We start from the raw sequence: 20,900 nt of genomic DNA on the forward strand, positions 1-20,900 counted from the left end.
AAAACTCACTTTATCTAGTTTAGCTAATAAATTTTTAAAGGCGTCCTATACTTCATAAGCTATATTTTTATCTCTATATATATATATATATATATATATATTTTATGCTTTATTGATTCTATCTTTTTTTCTTTTCTAAAATTCGTATTTCACTCTTTATTTTTTCAATAGTAATTTGTTTAGCACAATAATTTTTCAACGATTATTATTTTTCAAATAATCATTTTTGTAACTATAATATTTTTGAAACGGTTGTATTTTATAATAATTATATTTTTCAACGGTTATATTTTTCAAATTTCATATTTGCGAACATTAAGTATAAAAACCATATTCTCATAGTATTGCATGTCAATCATATTTATGAAATATCTTTTTATTAAAAATTGTGAAAGAATATTCTCATAATGATCCATTGAAAAGTGGGAAAAGTTTTGAAAAAAAAAAAAAAACAGGTGAGAAAAACAATAAAAAATAAAATGGCTCTCTTGAAAAGTGCTGCTACATGTAGTTTTTTTTTTTTTTTTTTGCTAATCCAATCAAATATCCATTTTGCATTTTGCGCTTCTTTTTTTTTTACTAATCTAATGTGGGGGTTTTTCTTACAAATCTTATTAGCCATTTTAGATAATAATTTTTTTTTTTTTTAATAAACAAAAAAAAAAATGAAGACCATTGGTTCTTCCATTGTGAGTGCTCTTATAAATAAACATTTAACTATTTCTCTTTTCTCCTTTTCACTTTTAACAAGGCGAGAAATGTTTTGAGTACCAAATTTTCTACTAAAAAATAAGTACCAAAATGATGTGGAGCTTATTCATTAGAATCCATCTCTATTGATTGATTGTTTCCAACAAATAAACTCCACATCATTTTGATATTCGTTTCTTAGTAAAAAATTTGATATCCGTAGCATTTCTCAAACAAGGCAAGTATATATTCATAAAGAGAACATCAATCATATCATAGAAACTACCAAAGAATTTTTTATACTATCAAACTTATATTCTCTAGAATTTTGTTCTCCTTCATCTTTTATTAACAAAAAGAAACAATCTTTGCATGAAAGGATCCATCCTGAATAAAGTAAACTATTAACCAGTACATTTCATTTTCTTTCTTATATACTAAGGTAAGCATCAGTAAAAGAACGAACATCTAGCCCTATGATACAAGCAATTTAGAAATCTTTAAACTATCAATCATTCTTCCTCATTCATTTTTATGAACAAAAGGAAATAGTCAGCACCAAAAAATATTTGATAAAGTAAAATTGGCCGCATGTTCGTCCACGCCCTTTTTTGTAATAGCAAGACAGGCATCAATATATAAGAAGCATCACACCCTATGTTTGAATACCATAAGTGGTGATGGTTTAGTAGCCTCAAGAAAATTTTCAAAGTGGTTATGCATGTACTAGGGTGAGAGTTACTTCTGAAATTGAAATCCTCAATTTTATTAGTATTAACAACATTGAGTCTCATTGATGCCCAAATGGGGTTGAGTTAGGCTATGGATTAGTTAGACTTGAGGGAATGCCTACAGTTCCCAACATCTAGACCCCTCATGTGCGGTTCCGAGCGGGCATGTGCTATTATAGTTATGCTCAAGCAGAATAGCTATAATTTTCTCCCCCGCTTGCCTTTTTGCTCATTAATAAAAAAAAAATAAAAAAAATAATAAAAAAAAAAAGTGTGAATGTTATTATATACTAGCCTATTACCAACGCTATCTTAGGATTTTTGTCTTAAATTCTTCACAAAAATTCTTAAGTTACCTAAGCTATGTCTTCCCAAAATCAAATACATAACACACAAAATTACATCTTAAGACACATTACAAATAGGAAAAATTAAAATTTTTCTAAAAAAAATTATACTATCAAATTATAAAAAGAGAAAAATATAGAAAAGCCCTACAAACTAACATCCATTTTTGAAAGAGCCCCATAATGTTCAAAATGTGCTAAAGTAGTCCATCAAAATACTAAAGTGTGTAAAAAAAGCAACATTTTTTTTTAATATTCCTATAATACCATTATTATTTTAAAAACTAAAATAAAAAAATTAATAAAATAAAAAACTAAAAATTATTTTAAAAAAATTAAAAAATAAAAAAGGAAAGGGGTGGCTGCCGGTTGGGTAGCCACCCCTTTAGGGGTGGCCTATGAGCCATCCCCAACCACCTCTAGGGTGGCTCATGGGCCACCCCATGGATCTCATGTGGGGTGGCCTGCTTGGCTAAGGGTGGCCTGCGGGCAATCCTACATTGGATCCATGGGGTGGCCCGAAGGCCATTTTTCTTTTTCTTTTTCTTTTTCTTTTTAAATCATTTTTAGTTTTTTTAGTTTAATATATTTATTTTTTTTTTTTATTAAGAACGACACGTTTTGCCATTTTTATTGGCGTTGACATGACATTTAACAGAATTTGTCAAATGTTTTAACGAAATTTGAGTCCATGGACTAATTAAATTATTTTTTTGGCATATCTCAAGAAACTCTGATTTCACTTTTATACGATATAGAGCGATTTATAATTTATGCTAACCATAGTGGCTAATTTTTTCTTTATTCCAAAAGACCTTTTATTTTTAATTATTTATTCGCCCCTTGGTTTAGTTTATTTTTTATTTTAGTTTTTAAAAGAATAGGGGTATTATATGAATAATAAAAATGTGGCATTTTGGACACACTTTGGATGTTTGATAGGCTACTTTAGTACTTTTTGAACATTGTGGAGCTCTATCACAAACATCTGTTAGTTTGGGTGGCTCTTTTATATTTTTTTTCCTTATAAAAAATGAAAATTAGATTTAAACAAAGTAAAATGTGTTCCTACCTCTATGAGTTGATTTGCGCTTTCTAAGTTTTTCATTTCGCATAAGAGGAAACAACCTCGTATAATTTTTTTTTTTTTTTTTTTTCAAAAAAAAAAAAACAAAAAACCCTCATATAATTTTTTTAAAGAAGAAGATAAACCATTTTGAATTGAGGTTTTGTTGAGACCTAGTCCGAAAGAAGTTTTGCTCAATCTCTATATTCCTCTCTATTTTAGCAAATCTTAACGTGCAAAGAACTTGAAAGATTCATCTTGACGTTAACACAGTTTCTTGTCGGGGATATCTTCCATTCGGTCGTGGCAGAAAACATGAGTTTTCTGCCACCCAATAGAAATAAGACACCTCATCTAAAGTAAAAAAATTGCACACAAATTTTCTAGAACAAAAACACTAGATTTTGAGAGGGAGAGAGAAAGGGTGAGAGTTAAAGTGAAAATGAGAGCTTCATCGGAGCTTCATCTGAGACCTGAACACCTTGCTTCTGAGGCAAAAAGGCCTTGCTTTGTATCAATTGTTATTTGTCCATAACCATGCATCAACAGGCTCAACAAATATAAGAGATCCCAATTGAGGTGGAGCTGAAACCAACCACGTCCAAATGAAAACACTAGTTTCCATTGCATCAGGTGTAGAAATGTAAGCCAGACACCAACAAAGAAGTCGAAGAAGTTGTGAGAAGACCTCTAAATTTGATTTTGATTCAGAACCCTGCCAACATGGTCTCATAGAAGATTCTTCCATTCTGTAAAAAATACACATGAAAATTGGAAATATATTTACCAGATTTGACAGGAGTCCGGCCTGAGACCCACGCGTGTCTCAGGCCGGCGTGGGTCTGCAGACCCACGCGGGTCTCAGGCCGACGTGGGTCTTCCTGACCCAGCGTGGGTCTGCAGACCCACGCGAGTCTCAGGCCAGCGTGGGTTTGCCAGCGTGGGTCACGGCCCCATGACCCAGCGTGGTCGCGACCCAGCCGCCAACTCCGGTTACGCCGCTGCCCACACCACCGCCGATTTATCTCCTACGATCCAATGAATTTCTTTTTATTCGGTGAGTCGTGAGTTGAGTAATCTGATATTTTATATGGTGTTTTGATCTTATTTTAGGGAGATGTAATAGGTGAGGTGACAGCATTTTAATGCAAGGCAGAAAACTCATGTTTTCTGCCTTGACCGTATAGCAGCACCTCTCTTTCTTGTCACTTAGGGAGTTTGTGAATGGGGCCCGCGAGGTTGGTAAATAGTGGTTATTACGCCCGGTAATTGTCTTATAATCCAATGAAAGAGTAAAGAAGAACAAGACAAACTTTTTATGAATATGACTCCTGCTCTCATTAAGGAAATGGTCCGAGTAACCCCGCTATTTGGTCTCTTGTTCTGAGGAGTACTTCTTCGAGTACTGCTTGAAGAAGTCCTCAGAATTCAGAAACATTGCATGTTGATCAACACATATTTTAGCAATAAAATTATACATCAAATATAGAAGTCCACGCAAATTACAGAAAAAGATGCAACTGTAGTAGTTTTATCATGATTTCGAACAAATTAAACGTACATGCAATAATTATTATAAAAAAAAAAATAAAAAAAAAAAGCTTGAATTTCTTGGTGGGTCGATTGAAATGAACATCGCCAAAGATAATGAAGCATTAAAGCTCGCTACAATATATTTCTTTTTTCATCAGAGTGTACGTTCCCAGTTTCGAAAATAAGAAATGGCTGATAATATATATTGAACAAACATTTCATCTCAGATTTATTATCGTTTTGTAGAGAATACATGCATTGCAGGAGCACAGAATTCAAATAAGGAAATTACGTACTACTTATTATGGATAGAAATTAAGATGCAATAAATTAAAGGATTTTCATAGGAATAGTTTATGCATGCTCTGTTTCTTCTTCCCCGCTTGCCCACTCCCCATTCTCGTCACACGGGAACAAAATGAGTTTAGGACATTTTGCCTTCTGCACGTATTTCAAGTCTGGAAACAGTGCTCGCAGTTTCCGCCAATCCATCTGCAATTCACTCAACGACAGCAAGCGGAGAATGCTGACCTTCCATTTCTCGCACCCCACTGGATGCAGCTGAGACAGCTTTCCTCCCCTTACATAGAGCTTCTGCAGCTTCTCCAGGTTGAAGAGCTTCACCCAATGAGGCATCTCAGGATCAGGGAGAAACTGAAGCTCCAGTTTCGCTAAAGAAGCTGCATGCTTGGTAGATTCCGGATGCTTGGTAGTTTTGCGTCCACTGGACGTCGACCACTTAGGAGCTGTCCCTTCGGAACCGCCAGCCTCGCCGTCGTTTTTGTGAATATCTGACCATGCTACTAATAACGACACGAGCTTTTCAAATTCGGATAAAGAATTCAGCTCTTCCGCTAGGAGTTTTTTGTCCGTACACCTTGCGTCTACATTTATGCTCAACTTCTTCAAATATTTCAGCTTCCGCGCCAAAGTAGCGAGCGTGCAGAAATCCGGAGTAATCGTCCTTTCTTTGGCTTGTCTCCCAATCCAAAATCCATGAAGGACTTGGAGTTTTGAGAGCTTAGAAAGTCCAACAGGCATGTGGCTAATCAAGTAACACCCAGACATGTCAAGCCATGTCAGGTTTGTCAATGAGCCTATCTCCTCTGGAAGTCTCTCTAAATAATGACAGCCATGGAGGTCCACGATGACTAGATTGGTGAGTTTGCAAATTGAATCTGGAAGCACCGTAACTCTAGTGATTCCCCTGAGGCTCAGGTATCTAAGATTTTTCATTTTCTTCAAACCTTTGATCAAGAACTCGGTATCATCTACTTCGACAACCTTCTTAGTCAAGTCCGCATAATATCTACCCAATCGAAGAACTTTCATGTTCCTCATCTTTGAGAAACTGTCCTCTCTTAAATCAACGTAAGGCTCGTTTACGTTGAACAGAGTTTCAACATTCTCCTCCTTCAGACGGAAGCCATAAGTCAACTCCCGAAGTGACGAATATCCTTCTTCGGTTATTACCAGGCACCCCCTCTTAATCTTCTTGTCAGAGAAATCTGCAGTTGGATTTCCATTTGGGTGAAACCCAATGAAGTTTTTTGTTTCGGCAAGCCGAATTACAGCGTACCGAATTAACGGGTGCATCCTGCAAAGCTCCAAGCTTCGTCTGCGCTTTTTGGAAACGCGCTCGATGATGCCTGTGTCGATAAATTCTTGGAACAAATCGTTGCCCTTCTCCTCGTCAGTCTGGCAGGATAAGAACCCCTCGCCGACCCACCAGTGGACCAATGCTTTCTTCTTGATGATCGAGTTCTGAGAGAACACTGAAAAACAGAGCAAACAATTCTGCTTCCATTCATGATCTTTTAGACCATTGTAGACCTGCAGAATCTCCTGGAAAGTTGAGCTCTCAGACATCATGTTTTCGATGTTTAGCTCTAACTTCTTCGCAAATCGGGAAGGTTTGACGCTTCTAGACCCCAACTTATCTGGAGAGACTTCTTTGATTGAAGAGAATCGGCTGTTTAACATTGAGACAACTTTCCAGGCTGTGTTAACCGTATCTACAAAGCATTCGTTTTTGCTGAAATTTTCTGCTGCTTCTGTTCTTTCTTTGAAGGTAAAGTCCAAATTTTGGAGAATCAAATCTTTGAACTCTTTGTTGACGTCGTCTTCCAATTCCCTTAGTATCACACAGGCATTTTCCATTTCAATCAGTTTCTTCTCGATTTCGTCCTTTTTGCCAGAACTAAGCTGTTGCTTTCTCTTGGATAATTGCTCTACAAACTGCGGCATGATGAAATCGATGAATATATGGAAGGGCGTCGATGGCCCAGATTTCGAGTATGAAAGAAGATCCAAAGGCTGAAATGAAGAATCTGGAGGGGATTTTTTCGACATGGTTCATTAACAGAAGAAATTGAAGAGAACAAGAAGCGATTGGAAAAATGATCAAAGAGTAAATATGCTTACAGAGCATTTGACAACCTTAATGTCAAGAGTACTGGAAACAATCTTTCAATGAAAATGGGAAGAATGCAACACAAAATCTCCATTTGGAGTGACAATTAGTGAAAGGAATGCTTCACTAATAACACAAAATCTAAACCAATAACACAAAGAATTAACTATTCTTCCTTATGTAGGATGCTAAATCTGATTCAACCCAACAGCGAAGATCATAAAGATTTTATTTGATTTTTATTCTAATTTTAGCCACAACTTAAACTCAACTTTGGCCTAACTTCTAGACCAAAATTTTCTCTCCCTAGTTTAAGGCTCTATCTCTCCTCCACAGGCAGTTTTTCTTTTGAACTTAAAAGAAAAGTTTGGACAAAATTGAGTTTAAGTAGTGCCTTTATCATTTTCCTTTTAATTAAGACTTATTTTTTCTTTTTCTTTTTTTAAGATTATCTTCTTACTATGATTAAATTTACTTTCACTATTATGAGCAGATTTATTATCTGTATAAGTATTTCTCTTTTATATATATATATTAGTCTGGAATGCAAAAGACACAATTGAATTACTATCAAAACTGAGAATTTTTCAAATACTTTGCAGAATTTAATCTTATGGGTTTGTTTTATTTTTAGAAGATGCAGAAGTTTTTAATTGTTGTTATCAATTCTTCCGCTACTTTATTTCCTTCCTCATTCACTTTATGAACAAAAAGAAAAAATCAGTGAAAGAAAGGCCCCACAAAAAAAAATTAAAAATTAAAATTATAAAATTAAAAAAAAAAAAAAAAAAGGTAAAACAAGCACCCTTTTTCCCTTTCTCCCTTTCTCTAATAAGAAGGAAAACATTAATATTAAGGGAAAAATATAAAAAAGCTCTCCAAACTAACAACGGTTTAGAATAAAACTCTACAATGTTCAAAAAGTATTAAAGTAGCCCATCAAATTACTAAAATATATCAAAAATGTTACTTATTTTTTTATATTCATATTATACTCCTATTCTTTTAACAAATAAAATAATAGTAAAAAAAACAATTTTTTAAAAAATACAAAAAAAAAGAAATAAATAAATAATTAGTCACTGTAGTTAGCCTAAATAACAAATTGTTTCATGTCGTATGAAAGTAAAATCAAAGGTTCTCGAGATATTTCAAAAAAAAAAAACAATTTAGTCTTTGGAGTCAAATTCCGTTAAAAAATTGTTTTTATTCGCCCATTGGTTTTTTTTTTTTTTTTTGTATTTTTAAAAAATTGTTTGGTTTTTTTCACTATTATTTTATTATTTATTTGTGAAAAGAATAGGGGTATTATAAGAATATAAAACAATAATAATAATAATAAGTGACATTTTTGATACATTTTGATAGTTTAATGGGTTACTTTAGTACCTTTTGAACATTGTAGAGCTCTATCGCAAACGAGTAACTACTGTTAGTTTGAGAGACTTTTTTGTATTTTTCTCTAATATTAATAATACATAGAGATGTCATGTAAACACTAAGATAGGAGAAAAGTGTACGAAATGCATCATCTACTATATTGTTCCCATTTTCCCTTTTCACTCATAACAAGGCAAGCATCCATATATAGCTTAGAAATAAAGAAAGGAAAGCATCCATAAAGAACATCCAACCATGTGATAGAAGTGTTTATTAAAAAAAAAAAAATACAGATATGACAAAAGTAACAAATTAAGTTTCTATACATACAATCAACCTTATATTCTCTAGCAGTCTTCCTCGTTCATTTCAATTTATAAACAAAAGGGAATAGTGGTTGTACGAAAAAGACCCATGCTAAAAAAAGTAAACTATTATTCTCACTCGTTAAGAAGGTAAGCACCAATTAAAGAACGTCGGCCGTCAAAAGCTGCATTCTCAAGTGACTTTCATATTCCCGGATTTCCTTCAAGGCTCTATGGTGCTTGTAGTCTATCTTGGTTGGGTTATTATGTCCTCTTATTTTTAATTTTGTATTTTCCTTTCCCTCATCTTTCAAACCATTCACTTACCGTAAACAATCCCAGTAGATCAAACCAATAAGCATATGTAATTAATGCTAAAACTTAATTAGTCTAGTTTTCTTATTAGCTTTTCTAAAATTACAGCCCACTGGTTTTTCTTTTCTCTTCTTCTTTCACATATTCTAGTTTTCTTACTAAAACTTATGATCTACTGTCAAATTTCAAATTTCACAAGGTATATACTTTTCAATTTTCTTTCGGTGACACAGTTGTTAATTGCCATCGAGGGCTGACACAAGATATCCATCAACGATCCTCATATTTTATTAGCCTTACGATCCATATCATATTTTATTAGCCTTATGATAATGGCTCACAAGTCACAAGGGTGTGCAACTCAAGTTGGGCCCCAGCATACGGGCTAGTCCAACAACCTCAAGAGGCCCAAACATTCTTCCCTCAAGAATTACATCTGGTAGTTGTAGGTGGCCATTAAAACACAACTGTGAGGAGGAGCTTAGACAGCCATCATATATGGGTTGGACCTTGAGTGAGTCCACATCAACCCATTTTTAAGGGTTTTTATTTCATTTGGGCCAAGTGAAGCTCCACCCCAAAAAGGGTTTAACCAAAGTGCAAAAACTTATAGCCCAATCTAGTCAGTGGAGACCAATAAGTTATATCCTTTTTGAAGGAAGTAAAAGTTGTACCAATACACCCGTAAACATGTCAACATTTCCACTTCACTCATAACAAGGCAAGCATCCATAGCTTAGAAATAAAAAAGGGAAGGCATCCATAAGAACATCAAAGTCTTCAATCCATCCTCCAAAAACAAAAAAAAAAGGTTATACACAGAAATTAGAAGCCATTGGATTGACCAATTAATTCAGTTTACTTACCCACAATCAGCTTTGCTCTTGCATGGCCCTCATTTATTTGGAACTGATCCCCAATGCCAAAATGAGCCATTAATAACCAGACAAACGTGATAAGTTCTCCTCCTTTGCTTAATTGAGCAGCATGAGAATTGGCCCTGCAATGGCTTGCAGCATAAGACAACAATTCAACCCACACTTCACACATTAGCTTCCATTTCTCTCCCTTCAACTCTTTTAGATTTTTGGCGAGAATGCATGCATCAAAAAGCACAGATTTGCTTCTATCACCCTTTAAATCAACAGGTTTGACATCAGTATTTACTTCAAGGATCATTTTACACGCATGTTGCTTATCTTCTTTTTCTAGTCTTCCTTGTCGTAGATTCTTTCTGATGAAGAATTGTTTGGCCTCGGCACAGGTATCACGAAATCTTATTTGGCCAATACCTGCTACAGCAGACATCATAGTAGGCTGCATAACTAGCAGATATAGCATATAATCCGAGAGGATCTTACAAAATTCACGATAATCACCGACATTGTTGTTGTCTTCATCTTTATCCGTATTATAGCAGAGTTCTGTAGCAACATGCCAAATTATGAGGCTCTGATCATAATCAACATCAACAACATAAAACATCAACTTATTACTACCACCATTCCAATCACTATCCTGTAGAACCCAATCACCTCGAGCTGAACATATCCTCTTCGCAGTGTCAGGATCATCTGCAAGTTCAGATTTCTTTTTCAGCTGACCAAAGATGAAAACCCATAGCTCTTTTGTAAATGGTTCCTTGGAAACGTAAATCATCCAATCATAGAAATCCTTAAGACCCAATTCCACAATGGGATAAACCCATATAGGTTCAATACGTTCTTTCAAACAGTATTCTATCAAGTTGTATTGATGTAGAGATTCAGACCACCTCCGGAATAGGATTTGTCTAGGTCGTTCCAACCAACTGCATAGGATTTGTCTAGCTCGTCCCAACCAACTTGTTGATTCTGTATTTGTCGTTGATTCTGTATTTGTGCACCAGTTTATCTTCTTGAGAATGAGAAAGTATTTGAGGAGAGGGAGGAAGCATCTGTCTATAGAAGCTTTCCAGAATTTTTTCCATCTATTTTCTGTCGACAAGCTCTGGATGGAAGCAGCAGTCCAATCAGAGAAAGCCAGCATAAAGAGAGCAATTGTATCCAAGGCTATGGCACCAAAGAGCAAGGTATAGGTAATTCCAATGTCAATCTTGCGAAAAATACGCTTATCCAATGAATAAAAGGTTAAAAGGGCCGCCACAACCGCACACCAGGATACAAACCGAACAAAGTATCCAAACATTGAATGCACCACGACAACCTTCGTATAGAGAACTTCATACATAAAGTTGAGTTCAACCGCAAGCACTTTAAAGGCATCTTCCGGGGTTCTCTTCTGGAAAAACAGTCGGCTCTCGTCGCGCTCGCGAAAACTAAAGATGAGATCCACGATGAGACCCTTAAAGATTTCAAAGAAGTGATAAGCATGTCTCACTGCTGCAAGAACATCCAGAACCTTCTCATCGGCTGCATATCGTGCAGTCTTGGAATCTTTATTAGGTTCTGGTATCAATTCTATATTAGTTGGGAGTCTGGCGTCTTTTTTTGAAGAGTATTCCTCCATAAGTTTTGCATAGTTAGGCCCTGGGTCAGGTGCTTTAAGCATGGATTCCCGGAATCTATTCAGGTTTGCAAGAAATAAAGCACGCGTTCGCTCTCCATACTTGATGGTTCCAGCGGCAAACAAAAGGACAGTAGGGACCCATAAGTTGTTTTCAGGAAGGGATTGGCCGAAGACAAGAACAGCTGCAGAAACCTGGGTTACAAGCCCAACCAAGTGCCTTAGCCAGAGAGCGTTATCCTCCAGAGCAAAAGCAGTTATAGTATCTGGACCACCAAGGTGTAACAAAAGAAAGGGAGCCCAAAATGCCAGAATGTCTTCACGATCAGGTTTCAACGAATTGTCTTGACTATTGGAAATAAGTCCGACTGCAAAGTTAGCAGCCCAATCAGCCATTAAATAAGCTGACCAGATCAGCCATATTATCATCACGTTTCCTGTTCGTTTTCTGAATGGTGCAAACAGAATTAGAATTGTCTGCAGTGAGAGGCTGGCTAGAATGAAACCTTGAACATTCCATTTATCATAGAAATTCTTGATTACGGTTGGGATTAAGTTAACCATATCCTTCCCTTGGTTTCTTGATTTTCCTTCTCCTTTCTTTCACCTATTGAAGAAAACTTAAAAAGGTTAATTAAGTTAAGTTGCTAAAGCAAAAGCAGGAGGTAAATAAATGAATTCATAGTTGTTTTGAAAGTTAAAACATGAGTACCCATATAATAGTTGGTAAAAGTTGACTTCATAATGTAACGGTTCAATATGGAGCCACCATCAATAAGATTGTTAAAGGCTTTTTTTATAAGAATAATTCTATCACACAGACTATAATAATACATTAGAAAAATGATAACAATAGTGAAGATGAACTTTATGGACAAACTATAAACAGAAGGATTGCATAAATACATTGCGGGTAAGTGGTAGCCCATATATATAAAGAAGAAAAAACCATACAAGCTGATTGCTAAGAAAACTGATGCAAATTAAGAATAGAGAAGTGACTTTAGAATCTCATGTTTTGACGTTTATAGAAATGGAAGTATATGAAGCTTAACTCAACTTAGCCACATACTTGTATAGGTTCAGTTCACAGACAGTCCACAAATTTTTCTCCATTAATTTCCTACCTTCATGTTTGGAAAATGCTTAGGGTATTACAAATTTTATTATAATTCTCTTACAAATTGAAATGGTAGTTCATAATTGGTGAAATGACTAAGAGTGTCTAATTGACAAGTCAAAAATATTTTTTGCTTAAATCATTTCACCAATTATTGACTACCACATCCGCTCGTAAAGAAACATAGTAAAAACTGTAGTACTCCTACCAGCATTCTTCATAATTATTCTACAAACAAATGAGCATTTGTTTCAAAAAGCTCCATTCGTCATTATTTTCTTTTATAATGCTATTACCCACATCTAAAGGAATCTTAGGAATTAAAAATAGTTAAACCCTAATTTTGTTTAATTCAAATTAGAAATCTCTATGCTACTTGCAATTGAGGAATTAAAAACAATTAGGCCCCAATTTTCTTAATGCAAATTGGAAATCTCTATGCTGCATGCATTAGTGACATTTCATTTAAAAATCAGCAAGTGGAAGTGTAGGACCCAATGTAGCCATGTGATGATGTATAAAAGTACATACCAATAACATTATAAAAATTAGCTGCCCCCAAAGTAGGAGGAGATAAAGGAGAAAGTTGCCAAGTAAGATGCCCCACCGATGTCAACTTTCTCACATGACTTCACAAATCTAAATACTGCTCAAGGATATTCACCATTGGCTCCTCCCACAGTCCCACAGTCCAATTATTGAGCAAAGTTTTACCTAGGCATATTCTAAGTTCTTTTTTGAGCCTCTTCTGTATAGTTTTGAACTTCCATACAACCTTGGACTTGGAGAGGAACTAGGGAGATTGACCATTATCTAACGTATCAATTTCACAGTGGCCTTGAGGGGAAAGAAAACAGAGGATCTAAAAATGTCCTGTACAGCCAATTTAAAAAAAAAATTGGATTTTTTGAGGTGTTTTAAAATTTTTGTTTGAAAAAATGTTTTGATCTGATATAAAAGTGAAAGTAATTTCGAGTGTTTTGTGTTTTAAATCGTTTATTAATGTTTTTGTTTTGAAAAGAGAAATCGAAAGGGATGAGAAATTTCAAGTTTATCTTCCTGCGGAGATTCCAATCAGGAAAAGCTTTACTAATTCAACAATGTTTTGACCGAGTGACAGATGCTGCCAAAGAGCTACAATCTAATCCTTAATAACATAAGGAAAAAGTTAAACATGATAAAGTGGAGCTCAAAGAATTGAAGGCAGTTTATAGCAGCTTTAGATGGGATGACTAACACAGAGCCTAATGGGAAAGCGAGCTCATTAGAGGAGAAAGAAGCTCTTGGTCGAGCACTCTGTCAGAGATGATGCATCTAAGTTTCATGGGTTTGATGATGACACCTTCCAGACCCAGAACAGTACTGAGAAATATGAGCATGAAATCTCCAGTTTTTTTAGATAAAGAACATGAATCCCAAAGAGCCAAACATAACTCAACAGTAATATTTGCAGCAAAAAGAAGTAATATTTCAGATCCACAAACCCATTAGCGTAGATTGAACGAAATTTTAACGCTGTAAAATATGCAGACACTGATTAACAATCTGAGCATCAAGGTTTAAGCCCGAGAACGGAGACTGGGTGGGAATGAGAGTTTACCTTTTGGAGCAGTAGCTTGAGACTCTCTTTGACTTGAACCGGCTGTGTTGGGGGTTTGGGAGCTTTGGGGATTCAGCAATGGCGAAAGCAGCTTGAATGAAGACCAGAAGCTGAACTGAAGTAGACTTGCTTTTCCAAGTCTTTTTGTTTTTAGTTATTAGTTAATTGAAACGACTTTGTTTTTTCCAAGTCTCTCAAGAAAACAGAGAGATAAATGACTGTTTAAAAAAAAAAAAAAAAAAAAGAGAGGGAGAGAGAAAGAGCAAGTAATGATTAGAAAAATACGTAAGCTATTTAATTAAAATATATGTTTTAAATAAGAAAAATATATGTGGATGATGAGACCACTTACTGGCCATGTACGGTTCATAAGCAAATCATATTTATTGTCAAATTATTAAAGCTGTTTCCAGTTTAAATGAATTAATGAGTATTAATTATTTATATTTGAAGCCACGTTACATGTATGCCTTATGTTTGTAAATCTAATCTAAATTACAAAATAAAAAATAATCCTCTCTTGTTTTTTTAGAGATAGTTCAATTGGTTGAAAACTACGTCTTATAAAACGGAGGTCACTAATTCAAATCTCTTTTTCATTTTATGTGAATATGTAAAAAAAAAAAAAAAAAAAAAAGTAATACTCTCTCTCCTAATGTGATGTGCAAAATAGGTAATAAAGGACATTTACCCATTTGCTTCTCAGAGCGAAGTCCACGCTAAAGTCTACCCAAGTCATGCCCTCGAGTCCTCGTCGGAGCCTGTATCGCTTTCTACAAACTTGGAGAGGGAAGTGGAGGGGCTGGAAAGAGTGTAGATAGATGGACATGACGAGGCAGATTGATTATTTTCTAAAAAACAAATTCTGCGATAGCTTTGATCAGAAGAAAAAGAGTGGCTCCAAATTTCGCTTGGAAGCCCAGTTTCAGGAAATAAGGGATTTGCTCCAAAATATTAATATCGGTAACTGCTCGCCGACGGCAACCGCTACGGAGAAAATGAGGGAAACCCTTTACAGCCTCGACGATGTTTGGACGGAGTGCCAGATAACGTCAAAGACCAACTTACTTGCCCGTGATCCCTTAAGGAGGAAGTTAAACAAGATCAAGGAGGAGATAGAGAAAGTCAGATCATCTTCAAATGGTGGAACAAATACCCAACAGTCTAATGATAGACAAGTGAGCTCAATTCTTCGCTGGAGCTCTCGGTCAGTTGATGCATCGATGGTTCATGGGTTTGATGACGATGTAATCTCACTGGAAAAGGTACTTCTCAAGCAAGGAAGTGAGGATCGTTTCAAGGCAATAGGGATCACCGGTATAGCTGGTAGAGGGAAAACCACACTCTGCCAAGTATTGTTCAATAAAAATGAGGTGAAGGACTACTTCTTTCCGAGGATCTGGGTATGCATGTCAGCACAGCCCGGCGACGATCCGGACCAAAAAATAGCGATCCTGAAGAGAATGTTGGAGAGCCTTGGAGTAGAAGAGGAGATAATCAACAACTACAAGGTCGACCAGGAACATAATCTCAAGGAACTACTGTATGCTCTTCACCTGCAATTGCAGGGGAAGAGATATCTGATTGTGTTTGATGATGCCAGGGGCAGGGGCGGGGAGATAGAAGAATGGTACGGAGAGCTGAGTTGTTCGCCTACTCGTGATGGAAAATGGGATGCTCTTGCTTATGGATTGCCAAAAGGGTGTGGGGGAGCAGTTATTGTCACCAGTAGGAATGAGGAAACAGCAAAAAAGATGGTTGGCAAGGAGGGAATCCTACATCTCGTTCTGCCCCTTCCAGAACCAGAGAGCTGCTGGTCTATATTCAAAGAGGCGGCCGAGGCTGAACACGACTTCATTCCCTTTGATGAGGAAATTCAAAAGAGAGAAATCTTTAAAAGATGTGCGGGCCTTCCATTGACTGCAAAAATGATGGGTCGGATAAAAAAAAAACAACCGGCAGAGGGAGCAACTCCAAATGGAACCCATCAACAACTCCCAGAGGGACCAGAAGCTCCAAATGGAAGCCTTCAACAACTCCCAGAGGATGGCGGTCCAAATGAAAGCCATCAACTCCTCCTAGAGGGAGCAGCTCCAAATGGAAGCCATCAACAACTCCCAGAGGAAACAGCTCCAAATGGAAGCCTTCAACAACTCCCAGAGGGAACAGCTCCAAATGGAAGCCTTCAACAACTCCCGGAGGGAGCAGCTCCAAATGGAAGCCTTCAACAACTCCCAGAGGAAGGTGCCCCAAATGTAAGCCATCAACAACACCCAGAGGGAACAGCTCCAAGTGTAAGCCTTCAACAACACCCAGAGGGAACAGCTCCAAATGTAAGCCTTCAACAACTCCCAGAAGAAGGTGCCCCAAATGGAAAGCTTCAACAACATGGAAGCCTTCAACAACTCCCAGAAGAAGGTGCCCCAAATGGAAGCCTTCAACAACAACACCCGAGGGAGCAGCTCCAAATGGAAGCCTTCAACAACTCCCAGAGGGAGCAGCTTCAAATGGAAGCGGACCGTAACAGTATTCTATACTGTAGTTCCTGCTTCTCTTGCTTTGGATTTATCTTCTTTAAAGTGTGAAAATTCTAAAAACGACTCCAAATGACACCTATTCAAATGTCTAGGTGTTTCATAAAGATTATGCAAAATAAGATCTAACCTAACAGTTAATATTCAACCAAATACAGATATGTAATGAACATTCAAGAACACAAATATTTGGTTACGAAGAAGAAACCATTTAGAGAACTCTCTAAATGTAAAACCTTTCCGGGGCAGCCAAACGCAGGAAATCAATCCACTATAAGAAGAATAAAGAATACAAGAAGAATTACAAAACATTTGACTATTCCTTGTACACGACAAGCGACCCACTTGACTTCTACCGCAGTAGCCCTTTCCAGAACATCTGGCACAATTCTTCTATATGATTTCCGTTTACCGGAACTACGATAGACTTCTCAACCGTAGATTTATCAAAGGGAATAACTAAAACTCTAAGAAATTCAATTTAACGCTCACCACATATGATCTCTCTTAGCACAGCCTCCGACGAACTCTCTGTGGGTGAAAATTCGTGTCCCTCTCTTCTATAATGATGTATATATATCAGTACATCAAACCCTAGACCTGGGCCCACTAAAAACATGTTTTTGGGCATAATAGGTACGGGGTGTCCAGACAGGTTAATGGGCTGTCCGAACACGGCCTTGCGGAGCAAAAATAAGGTTTCTGGAATTGATGTCCGGACACGGGGAATTGCGGTCCGGACCCGGCCTGTCCAGTCTTAATCAACAGCTCCGATCGATGGGTGTTTGTGGTCCGATTGAGTTGAAATTCTATATTAGTGTTTAAGCCCGTGAACAGTAGCCTCTGCATTTTGGAATTGAATTAAGCCAACATAAGAACTAACAAAGTGTTTAGCTCTGTGTTGTCATTTCCTTTTGAAATCAGATAAATGTTGCCTTTGTGTGTGCTGATCACCCTGGTCTCTTGCTTTTGATTTTTCTCTAGTTGTGTGACAATATAAGGTCTTTCTATATATTTTGCTACCTCGTGGTTGCGACTTGCGAGCATTGGACGAATATCCCTCGTATGCCAAAACAATTTTTTTCTTTGGAATTGCGGTGTTAAAGAATGTGATTTTAAAAATTATTTTTAGCTTAAAAAAAAAAATTTTATTTTTAAAATTGTAAAGTCGTTTGATAAAACATGTTAAAAAGTATTTTTTTATCAAATATTTGTTATGTGAAATCTTGAATTTTGTTTAAATTTAAGCATTTTTGAATAAGCACTCTTTAACCTGCTTATAAAAATTACAAATTTTTTTTTATTATTTTAAATTAAATATTTTTTAAACAACAATGCTAAATGCTACATTTTGTGATATATTTTAAAAACACATATTATTTTTACGAAATTGTAATTTCGAACGTACCCCATATAGCATCCCGCTGGCGTCAAAGACGGGAGACGTGCTTACAAGCATATTCTTTCTCAATGATATTAACATGTAACTGCACCAATACTTCCTCACCTCACATGGAGATTAAGAATTGTGGAATTGAGGATATAAGCTCAAAGTGGTGTAGGCCCAAATCTTGTGACCAATGTGCGAGGGAAAGAGAGAAAAGGAAATATAAAAACTTCGGTGAAAAACCTTTAAAACCACGCCGCTTGGTTCAATTTTTTCTTTATTGTTTTAAGTTTTAACAGCATGTGCCGGATCGGAAAGTGTGGAAGATGATACTTCCTCACATCCAGGGGTGTAAATGAACATAGTTTGAGCGAGCTTCCCTTATTCAGGCTTGGCTCGTTTAAATTTTACTCGTACTCGAGCTCGAGTCGAGCTCAAGGGCGAGCCAAAAAAATCGAGCTCGAGCTAATAATAAGTCGAGCCGAGCTAGCTCGCGAGCTTGCTCTTATATTTAATGTTTTTTTTTTAAATTTTTTTTTTTAACTTCAAGTACTCTTAAACGGCTTAAGAAGTTAGTTTGCATATGAGTATTTGTTTAGCTTGACTAGTCGAGTATGGAGCCTGAGTCAATACAGCAAGGCATTTGGTTTCAAAGAGAGAGGATATGCATCCTTTTATAGATAAGCAAACTTGGAGATTGATGTTTTCTTAACAATGTGGGACAAGTTAACAAGTTGCACTCAGACTGCATTGAGATAACGCCCCCTACAAAAAAATATTTTTTTAACGTCTCTCTCTCAATCCCCCTCACCAGTCACAACGGATCTTCCACTTGAACTCTCATTTCCCACTCTCTCACTCTCGCTCACCAGACAGGTAGTGATAGTGTTCAGGTTTGTTTGATTATTCAATAGTTTATGCCTTTCACAATCTCCCTCAATAGTTTCTGCTTGATTCTTCTTCCTTTTTTTTGGGTCTACTCTAATTGAATCGAGGTCTTTTTAATGATTGCTCTCTCTCTCTTTGATCACGAAGGGTCTAGAATTTTTCATTCTCTAATGCTTAAATATAAATGCAATTTTAAGGTTTTAATAATTATAAGATTTATAATTAATTATGTATTACTTAGTTTATATATATACACACATATATATATATATATATATATATACACACACACGCGCGCGAACTTATACGAGTTGTTCACGAGCTTAGCCGAGTCGAGCCGAGCTTGCTTCGTTTAATATTCGAGCCAGGATTTGTGTTCATGAAGCTCTTCATTTAATATTCGAGTCGAGCACGAGCCGAGTCCAAACTTGCTCTCGAAACGCTTCGCTCACTTAACAGCCCTACTCACATCACTTGGAAGATGATACTTCCTCAGATCACTTGGTCCACCCCTCTCACTAATTGATTCTTTGGTAATTGTTTTTTTGGTGCTTCTTCCCTCATTCGACGAACCCACCCCCACTTCAATTCCAGCCCGCCTTTTAATGCTAAAGACTAAAGCATCATCTATCAGAAAAATATACACCAAAAAGTTAATCTAACATTGAGGAAATAAATTGCCGATACCGAGTGAGTGAATTATGTTTGTGCTCTTGGATACTAAATCCTATATTGATATTTTACCATGTGAAATTGAACTTAAAAGTAACTTTAGAAAACTCTAATCATAATTTAATTAATCATTTTAGAGTAATAAATCATATATGATAAGCGTTTTTCATATACCGTTTGAAAATGATATTAGAACATTCTAATAATACTATAATACCATGTGACCTCAATGGTGTTATACAAATAGGGGAAAATACAGAAAACGAAAATGCTCCTAAGGTGTGTTACAACGTCACTTTCCTTAAGAAAATATTTGCCCCCACCAGAATTGGTATGCAACAGGGTTTACAGCAAATTTTTCTCCAGGATACAATGGAGCCCAGAAACCTCTGTATTTTTAACTGCGTTATGCACAAACGAAATTAAAACCCGAAAATACCCTTAGACTTTCTATTCTAATCAGAGACAAAAAATAAAAGGATAATGCTTATTTTTTAAAATTCAAACAAGGGTATTAAAGAGAATTGAATTGTCATAGATAATTATCCATTATCAGATAATTTCGAATTTCAAAATAAAACTGCAATTTTGAATTTCGAAGATAAAACTGTTGTTTTGAATTTCGAAAATAAAACTGCTGTTTTGAATTTCGAAATATAAACTGCTGTAAACTGTTAATCCAATTGGCACTTAAATCTGACCGTTAGATTAAATAATTATTTAATCTCAATAGTTAGATCAACAATCCAGTAGATCTAACCATTGGATCTACTTAAGAAGCATCCTACGGTTTAGATCAAACCTCTAGATCGAACGATCTTAACCGTCCAAAAATGAATGGTCATGATCTGATCGCTCCGATGCTTCGTGCCAAGTGCCAAGTGCGCCATCAAGGCGCCACTAGCGCCCTACAGCCCACGCCACGCGCGTGTGCGTGTGCGTCCGGTGCTTCGCACCGTACGGTAACATGTATTAGGGTGTACCTTAGCATAGATCATTTAACAGCTTAAATTTGTTGGAACTTATAAATGCCAACAAAATTTTCACTCTTTCCAATGTGGGATAACTTTCATTCAATGCTCTTTAAAACCTTCCATTTAAAACATTCCCAAGACACAAAATAATATCTATATATATATTTAGATATATATATAGATATACCTTTCATTCAATGCTCTTATAAGTGCGTGTGCGTCCGGTGCTTCGCACCGTACGGTAACATGTATTAGGGTGTACCTTAGCATAGATCATTTAACAGCTTAAATTTGTTGGAACTTATAAATGCCAACAAAATTTTCACTCTTTCCAATGTGGGATAACTTTCATTCAATGCTCTTTAAAACCTTCCATTTAAAACATTCCCAAGACACAAAATAATATCTATATATATATTTATTTTGAAAATATTTCAACA

General features: G+C 36.2%; 2 protein-coding genes across 4 annotated transcripts; both read right to left on the reverse strand.

Moving 5' to 3' along the window:
* Positions 1 to 4,721: 4,721 nt before the first annotated feature.
* On the reverse strand, positions 4,722 to 6,719 carry LOC132169942 (disease resistance RPP13-like protein 4). Its single transcript, XM_059580880.1, has one exon. The coding sequence runs from the start codon at positions 6,717 to 6,719 to the stop codon at positions 4,722 to 4,724; it is 1,998 nt and encodes a 665-aa protein (XP_059436863.1).
* A 2,576-nt stretch (positions 6,720 to 9,295) lies between these two features.
* Positions 9,296 to 14,165, reverse strand: LOC132172375 (uncharacterized). Of its 3 annotated transcripts, none has more exons than XM_059583861.1 (3): positions 14,006 to 14,165; positions 9,647 to 11,892; positions 9,296 to 9,558 (listed from the first exon to the last, which is right to left on the reverse strand). In XM_059583861.1, the coding sequence occupies exons 2-3, from the start codon at positions 11,847 to 11,849 to the stop codon at positions 9,488 to 9,490; spliced, it is 2,274 nt and encodes a 757-aa protein (XP_059439844.1). In that variant the 5' UTR covers positions 11,850 to 11,892; positions 14,006 to 14,165; the 3' UTR covers positions 9,296 to 9,487. The 3 variants fall into 3 exon arrangements, with proteins under 3 accessions (XP_059439844.1, XP_059439843.1, XP_059439845.1); XM_059583860.1 differs by having other exon boundaries at positions 9,296 to 9,570; XM_059583862.1 differs by having other exon boundaries at positions 9,412 to 11,892.
* Positions 14,166 to 20,900: the final 6,735 nt, after the last annotated feature.

Source organism: Corylus avellana, chromosome ca2 (genome assembly GCF_901000735.1).
Source record: "Corylus avellana chromosome ca2, CavTom2PMs-1.0".
Lineage (NCBI taxonomy): Eukaryota > Viridiplantae > Streptophyta > Magnoliopsida > Fagales > Betulaceae > Corylus > Corylus avellana.